Below are 9,370 nucleotides of genomic sequence, written 5' to 3' on the forward strand. Positions count from 1 at the left end.
TTCCTATGACAAAACATAACAGTTTAAAGGAAAATGAAACCCAACAAACTATAGTTGATAACCTTATCATATAATTTCGGCCAGTTACACATATATTCAAACTACCCCTACATGTACATGTATTTGATTACTGAGCAAGGAAAACTATCTCTCACGATTTTGCAGTTTCTTTGCTAGCCATTCTTCCATGGGTGCTTTCATTTTGATGATTAAAATAGAAATGTCAGAGTAGTACAATCTACATATCCATTGACCTCTGATATCTCAAATGGGTGATTTCTTTTAAGGAAACCTAACCCCAAGAAATAACTTTATTGCTTAACAAAAGAAACTGTTCAAAGTTTTAAAACAGCTGAACCACATAGTGTGTTACTTTAAGTTATGAGAGAACATCTATTCCTTTGAATTCATATTACAAAAAAAGTCTAAGGGTCTATTAGGCCTTTAAAAAATAGGTTGTATTGCTCTTTAGGTGCTAAAACATGGGTCGGTTGGTCAGAAAAAAATAATAACTTTTTTTTCTCCCTCTTTGGGCTGACATTTCTCAGTTTTTAATATATTTTTCAGTTGTTAATGCTTAATTTTTTTTTTCTCTGGGTCGGTCGCAAAGGGCAATACAATGGTTTTTTTTAAAGGCCTCACAGGGAATAATTTTTCTGGTATCGCATCGCAATTTGCTACGCATTTTTGCATGACTGCTATACAAAATATTGTTTGTGTAACAGTTTTCTTCCATAGAAATGTACAGAATTTCATTTGAAATATTTATCCATCAGCTAAAATTGCTAATCAAAATATTTGAGGAAAATTATTCCCTGCCTCATTAGGAAACCACTGTCATGCATTTTACAGGTGAGCATCCTGCATTGAAACTAAAATACATTTCAGTGGGTATCTCACAAGTTGTACTACTCTGACATCGCTATTCTAATCAAAATGGCTAATCCCATAGGAGAATGGCTGGCAAGGAAACTACACAATTTGGAGAGATTGTTTTCCTTGCTAAGAAATCAAATAGGAGTTATTTCAAGACATTTTTAACTGGCTCATAAATTCTAATAAGGCAATAGGCTACAGTTTCTTGGATTTCATTTTTGTTCAAGTACATGTACATACGTTTTATCATGTTCAACTCGCACACCTTTACAATCTTTTTCAACCTCTACACTGTTTTGGCTATTTACTACAGGTAAACAGGAAATATGCATTGGGTTTTAAACAAGAAAAAAACACTTGTTGAATAATCGTAGGAAGCTTAGCATAATGTATTAGCACTTTAACGTTGAACGGTGAATACAAACTTGGTATGTTACATATATCTCGGGGTAAATAAAGTCAAAATAAGGTAGTCTAGATAATAGTCCCATGTACTAGAAAATAAGCTTCTATCACAATGTCATGAAACTATATTTTCAAAAATAATGCATTTTGCGTTCTGGACAGATCTTTTTGATTAGTTAAAAAATGGAAAGGGGGATTCTTATGAAAATGACCTTTTAATAATAATAATAATAATAATAGTTAGCTCTTATATAGCGCATTTAATTACCGAAGGTAATACCAATGCGCTTTACAAATGTAGAAGACAATAGAAATAAAGACATATATAGAAATAATTACATATAATTATAATCAAAACTTACAAGTAGGCATACGTTATACATTAGAAAAATCGAAAATAGCTTCTATTAAAGGTGATACATATAATATTTGAAAATGATTATAATTATACAACAATATAAATATGAATAGATAAATAAACATCAGCATTCAGTCAGTCACAAAGATGGTATGTGCTGCACCAACCATAATCATAACAATCAAGAATCAATTCCATCAGAAATGTTATCAACAAAATGAGCTTTTGATAATCACAATCATAATAATCAAGAATCAATTCCATCAGAAATGATATCAACAAAATGAGCTTTTAATAATCATAATCATAACAATCAAGAATCAATTCCATCAGAAATGTTTTCAGCAAAATGAGCTTTTAATCATAATCATAATAATAAAGAATAAAGTCACCTTTGATTCTCATGATCTGCTTTCTGTGGACTTGGTGTAACTCCATCATACTCCTCTTTAGGATATGTGTAGGCTGCCATACCATTGGATGCTACACACATCTACATGTACAGGGGTGCAGCCTGGAGGTAATAATCATAATAGTAATAATAATAACAATAAAACTAATGATAATAAAGATTAATTGTTTTTGTAAAGCGCGACCGGAGTGTTGGCTCATTCAGTAGAGCGTCCGCCTCACAACCGGGAGGTCGTGGGTTCGAACCCCGGCCGCGTCATACCAAAAGACGTTAAAAGATGGGAGTTGTTGCTACCTTGTTTGGCGTTCGAAAATAAGGGATAGAGCAACGTCGATCTGGAGCTGCTCAGTGGCTGCCAGGCTCACAATCAATTGGGCAAAAAGAATTTCCGTTTCGGTTTAATAAAATTTGGAGTAGACTATTAGGCTATTATTATTATTATACAGTACATACATGCATTAAGTACTGCTAGGCATAATTGCATGCCTCTATGCACTTTACAGAACCGAATATAGAAGGAGTGGAAATGGTGCACTGGGTTCATAATTGTGAGATTTTACAAAGTGCTATTTGCAATAAATATTTGCAATAAATTGTTGTATGTTTTTATAGTATTCTGGCAAGTTATTCCATAAAACAGTGGCTGCATAATTATGTAGTTTGTAGGACATAAAATAAAGACTTACTGCTAGAGCGCAGAGTTCTTACTATTTAAACTGCATTAACATACAGGTGTATATGATTGGAGCAAACTGATGGAAACATTGATAAGAATAATAATCAAAGTACTTTAAACTGGATACAGGACTGGATGGGAAGCCAACGTAAATTCTTATTAAAGATGTTGATTCATGTTTCTGGAAAAACATAAATTACAGAAATTCAAACCATAAAGAGGTATCATTCATAGTAGTTTAAACACTGGACTAGTTATTAAATAAAGATGTGAATGTCGTGGGTCTGATCCCCAGCTTAAAGATACGCTTGAGTTCTGGTAATGATAGAAAATAAATTCTCACAGAATCTGGACAACAAAACTTACTGTTACACTGAATGTTCAAGATTAGGAATAAATGAATGTGCCACACAATTTGGGTAGGAATGGTATAGTGGCTGAGTAATGAGCATAGAAAAATAAGGAAATCCAGGTAAGAAGGCCCGACACCTGTGTCTTACACAGGTCACTATACAGTATATGAGCAACTGGGATTTCTGGTATTTATTGTAGATGTTTTTGTGCGTTTGATTTTATTTCACTGGTTAAAATAAACTACATCAGGATAAACATTCCAGAACAAATCATAGCAATTTTTTCTGAAAATATGATTCCCTTACCAGAGCTCAAGATTAGCTTTCATACAAGCAGTACATTTCCTTCTTTTAAGAATTTGTTTTGCATTATCTGTTGAAATTAGTAAAGAGTATAGTATAGTATTAGAGTATTTTTAAAGTGCCAACTCCACATGTGTTCGAGGCGCATGGAGAAGAAAAACTATAAGTACACAAAAAATACACACAAAAATGAACAACGACAATGTGAAAGTCATAAAGCTTAAAACTAGCTAACAAGAACCAAAACAGAGTAGCTCAGTCTAACAATAGCAATTTACACTCACACAAATTACTTGCCTTGGAAGCACCGACCACAGATCATCAAATTATCCCATACCCAAACAATTAATGTTAACTGCATATGGTCACAGGCTAATGGTGCCAGAGCAAAACAATGAATAAATATCAAAGGTTATGGGACTATTTAATTAGGTTGCCAAAGCTTACACTATGATGGATGGGAACTCCCTGGTATTGTACATTGGGCATTGATGAGAAATGTGTCAGCTGTGAATACGCACAGAAGTAGATCATATGCAGCTCAGTAAATTACACAGTGTTGCTATAATCAACAATAAGCCTGCTACAGCTGTATATTTTATACACTGAACAAAATTGCCAGGTACTCATGATATGCAAGGTCATACGTTGAAGGGAATTGATGAAAATTATGAATGTTTTGTTATAAAAACAGGTACTGTACGTCAAATGAATAAAACCATCAAATTTTTCATGATTGAAATTCAGATAATGAGTTTATTTTGGAAACAAGGGCAGGTAAAATACATCATGCATTCTTTTTAATCTATTTCACGGATGGCCTAAAATAACATTTTTTAATTAAACACACTGGTGAATGAGCAGTAGTCTCAACAAAAAACATAATCTGTATTCCATGAATTATGGTACTTTTTCCCCCTATGTTCTAATTGTTATTGTCTCTCGTTGTCTCTGTCTCTCTCCCCCTCTCTCTCTCTTTCTATCTTCTCATCTCTCTTTCTCTTTCCCTCTTTCCCTTGCTCTCTCGTTCTTTCACTCAATCTACCTCTGATGATTTGTTTTATGATAAGGAGCTGGTGATTTGACTTTTTAAAAATCCCTCATAATTTCTGATATTTAAAATACTAAGTGTGATTGTTATTAGAGTTATTTACACGTTTGTATTCTCGTTATTAAGAGTTATTTACATATTTGTATTCTTGTTATTTTAATTTGTATTATGTTTTTTAACAGACTTGCTGAAAAACAGCCTTATGGCAAATAGCAGGTGTTTTTAACCGTGGTTAAATAAATAAAACACACAAGCATATACATGTAAACAGGGAATAATTTTCCTGGTATCGCATCGCAATTTGCTATGCATTTTTGCATGACTGCTATACAAAATATCTTTTGTGTAGCAGTTTTCTTCCATAGAAATGTACAGAATTTCATTTGAAATATTTATCCATCGGCTGAAATTGCTAATCAAAAAATTTGAGGAAAATTATTCCCTGGTAAATAAGGGAAGTTAAGAATATTTTCAGCAAAAACAAGTGCATTAGCTGCCACTAGGCATGTACATTTATTTATTACCAAATCTAGTAATCAAATGTGTGGAATATGTACTTTGTCTATCATCAAGAGGAAATAGGAACTGAACATTGTCTTGTGAAGTTGAGTTAAAAAGGAAATTAATTCTGTCCCTTTGTTACATGTACATGTACCTATCATGCATAATGCAGTGTAGTAGATAACATAGTGTTTTTTCTTTCTTTCTTTCTCTCTAAAATCAAGACAACAACATTGCAGACCTATATGTACATGTGTACAGTACATGTATACTGTAGAATTAGGGAAAAACCTAGAAGACCTGTTAAAAATTAATTATTCAATGTTTGTCTGTTGATCAGCTACATGTACATGTACATATTGGACCCTTTCAAATTTCAATGCATAAAGATTAAAGAAAACAATTACATTCAGAGTTATTTATGAACTGCCACCACTAATTTAACACACCAATGAATTTTTACATTGCCTCTGAATACTTTCCATTGGTGCAGTAACAAGAACAATGGAACAGAACATTAGACGGTGAACCTGGGCAGAATATGTGTCAAAAGTTCACATCCTTTTCCAGATGCTCTGCAAGCACTCATGCTCTAAGACCGAGACATGAACAAACTACATCCCTGGATGAGCTCAGTAAGCTTTATGTTGCCATGGCACCCTGAGCCAACCGATGCTCCAGTCTATTATACCACATACTATGTTCATAATACTTCAGCAAACATTCTGTTGAGAGTTCAATTGAGACGTGGATGGCAGGTGGCTTCTATGAGGACCCACACAGGGATAGATCTAAACACTGCATCGTGTACATGTATGAAAGAAGACACCCTTGGCAGGGGGCATTTTTCCCTCCCCTGTATATTTATTAGGATACTGCTAGAATGATGTGAATAACACACAGAATGATATTAGGGTTTGTCAACAAACACATGTATAGTTTTGGGAGATAACCACCCCTTCTCTCTTCCTTTTTTCTAATGAAATCTACTGTATCAACAGACCCCCCCCCCCCTCCCCCATTCTCTCTCTTTTTGTGCTGTGTCTCTGTCCGTAGATCTGTCTGCCTGTCTGTCTGTCTCTCCCTCCTTTTCTTTTCTCCAATTCTGTCTCCCTGTCTGTCTTTCTTTCTTTATCAATTTTCTTTATTTTTCTCTCTCTCTCTCTCACTCTCCTTTTCTGTTCTGTCTCTCTGTCTATATCAGTCCGCCTCTCTCTCTCTCTCTCAAATGAACATATTTCTGATAGACACATACCTCCTCAGTTCGTTGCGTTAAAAACAAATTCCAGATTACTACTCAATCAAAATGACAAGAGAATTGATGAATAACCATATCAAGGACATTTCAACAAGTGACAAACTGGCACCAGAATAGCTGTCCTTTTCAAGTACACACTTGAAGCTCAAGCTCATCAACCCCCCCCCCCCCCTCTCTCTCTCTCTCTCTCTCTCTCTCTTTCTCTCTCTCTCTCTCCTCTCTCTTACTCTTTCTCTCTCTCTCTCCACAAAACTCCCTGCATTATCTTGATGCGTCCAGTTCCATTACATCTTCCTTCCATCCCCCTTCATTTGTTATGAACTATTTCTTCTCACGTTTATATGTGTATTCAACTCATTCTCTTGCTTGATTGTCTATTCATTATTGATTATTTTTCGGTCTCTTTTTCTCTCTTCATCTCTCCCTCTCTATATCTCTCTCCTCATCTCTCTCTTCATCTCTCTCTCTCTCTCCCTCACGCTTTTCTCCCAATTTTTGCCTTTCTGTTCCCCCCCCCCCCCCCTCCTCCCAACTACCAATTGCTCTCTATAGATCTCTCTCTCTCTCTCTCTCTCTCTCTCTCTCTTTCTCTCTTTCTCTCTCTCTATTTCAGGTTCTCTCACAGGATTCCTTCCCAGTGAATCATGAACCCCAGACCATTCCCAGCAAGCAAGATGCTAAACCGACTTAGCAACAACTACTCTATGCAGCCTAAACTCTGACTTTTCTCCCAACAAATAAATGCAGGATTTGGGGTGTAGGCATCCATTTTTACACTACATACAGTCATATTTAACTGGTTTATTGATCTGCATGAATTATGTGTACTTTAGATCCTTATGCACAGTCATCACAGAGCAATCAATCAAACACAATACTGCGAGCTGGGTAAATAGATGAGACAGGTGCAAATAACAAGCATACAGAATTCAGGTACTTGAGACAAGGAATAATTCTTGTTCATCATCCACTTCTTTGACAGTCAAAAAAACAAAATAACATGCCGGCTCAGAGGTCGGCGAAGGCTTTGAGATTTTTTAGTGTAGTTGTGTTTTGTTTTTTAAAGACCAAAACTATTAATGACCTACACAGTGTACTTGGTATTTGACTATTTAGTATTCATAATATACCGTTTGGCACTTTTTGTTATTAAATACAGGGCTCAACACGGTCCAACACCCGGGACACATGGGCACCTAAAGGCTTAGTTCAGACCCCAACATTTTGAATTTTTTTAGATAGAGTGTGCCTTCAGACTTCTCTGTACACCCCTCCAAAAAGAAGGCAGTGTGGATCCCTGAGTAGGAACTACAAATGTTGGTGCCACGACAAACTGAAATTTGAACAAGTTCAGCTACAGGACAACAAATTATCTATCTATTTCAAGTCAGTTTTTATATCATTTTATACAAAAATCTTTTCAATGGAGTTCTTTACAGTTTTATTCAGATTTTCAAAAATCACATCAATGCTTGTTTACATTCAAAGGTACAAAATGGGAAATTTGTATACAAAAAGTTGGTTTCAAAACATTTTTGTTTTAAAGTCCGATATTCTAAACTGGAAGCATAATATTAGTAGATTATGTACTAGGGCTTAAATTAATCCAAGGCCACCAAGGCCATGGCTGTGGATGCCCCTTTGATTGGCCTCAGTGCCCCTCTCATTGGCCTTGGAGATTTTTTGTGCCCTTTCCAATTCTTCCTATTTGTGCTGTAATATAGGAATGTGCCCTACAGAAAAGTGGCCTTGCCCTAAAAATATTGAAATTTAAGGCCTGATATTGTACAGTAGACCTAAATCATCTACAAGTACTGTATGACTATGACTTTATGAGCAGAAACGTTTGTTCTTTTAAATATAAATTCATGTTTTTTATGGATCTGTAATTTGAATTGTAATTCATTGATTGAAACCATAAATGTGGGCAATCGTTATGAAAGGGCTAAAGTTTTGTTTAAAGAGTTTAAATCTAGAGTAGATAGTAAAACACTATGCGCAATGGGTACCTCACATTTAATTAGTAGATAATTGATTAGACCATTTGTTTTGACAACTCTAGACTGTACAAAGAAATATATTGAAGTTTGTAAGATCAAATTGGGAAAAAATGATCTATCATTAACTGTTACATCTAGTAGTAGAGTAGTCTAACGTTAGTCATCAACAAGTTTTACTAGACCTATATTAACATGCTCATGGTCAACGACTGTCCGCACATCACTGGTGACTGTGCTCAGTCTTGTCTCAAAATGTACAACCAAAATAGACTACAACATTACTTTAATAAGGAGAAGCCAAAAGATTTTTTTTTCAATGAGAGGAAGAAAACATAGTTTAGTAGTCTCTAATCTACCATTACCATGATTTTGAAGTCATGACAACCACCCCTGAAAATTGCAATGGCCAAGGCAATGGCAATGCAATGATTGATCGATGGCAACATGATTCAAGACACCAAAATTCATTAAACTTTCAAGCAACATTTAACATTATTAGCAGTGCCAAATGTTTAGATCTAGATCTACATGATAATGCGCGCTAAGTCTAAGACTAGAAAGAGTAAGACCCAGTCCGACTTCTTTTAAATTTAATCCAGGCTCCCCATTCCATCACCAGGCGAAGCTCCGTGCCAACACCGCTGCCTGTGCTGCCAGGACCCCGGGCGCTGATACATCGTAGCTTCCGTACACTCCGATCCCACTGGTTCTGCTGCTCTGGAGGTTGACAAACTAACACTAAACAAACAGCGTAAACTGAGGTTTGGCACGTGTATTATGCTCAATTTATGCCAATATGAGACACACACATAACAAAAAACATGAAGAAGACATTTTTAATTCATCAAAACAGATTTCATATCCTTACCAATTGATGCAAATTCAGATACCAAACAAAATCAGAACGGGTGGCATCCATCCAGCACAAAATAGTCCGATATCATATTGCGATCGTGTGCTGCAAATCGAAACTAGTGCAGTAACTAGTAGTGCAGTACAGTGCAGTATCTCCAAATTAAATTTCGAGCCAAATTTACACAAGTCATGTTCGTCGCGTCGCGCTCGTCACACTCAAGATAAGATAATTATTACTCTTTAAAGGCCTACTGCACTACTTGTAGCTACTTGCGCCCTCTATACAACAAACAATGCCTAATCGGTGACCATTGGTCCCCCA

At 35.7% G+C, this 9,370-nt stretch overlaps 1 protein-coding gene across 1 annotated transcript in view; it reads right to left on the reverse strand.

The window, feature by feature from the left end:
- The window catches only part of LOC100891373, an 87,668-nt gene extending 85,520 nt beyond the window's left edge, over positions 1–2,148 (reverse strand). The window contains exon 1 of the mRNA XM_030987920.1: positions 2,032–2,148. Coding sequence (XP_030843780.1) covers positions 2,032–2,132 — 101 coding nt within the window. The 5' untranslated portion in view covers positions 2,133–2,148. The remainder of the gene's footprint in view (positions 1–2,031) is intronic.
- Between the last annotated feature and the right edge of the window lie 7,222 nt (positions 2,149–9,370).

The sequence above is a fragment of the Strongylocentrotus purpuratus genome, unplaced genomic scaffold, assembly GCF_000002235.5.
Source record: "Strongylocentrotus purpuratus isolate Spur 01 unplaced genomic scaffold, Spur_5.0 spur5_scaffold_17, whole genome shotgun sequence".
Classification (NCBI taxonomy): Eukaryota; Metazoa; Echinodermata; class Echinoidea; order Camarodonta; family Strongylocentrotidae; genus Strongylocentrotus; species Strongylocentrotus purpuratus.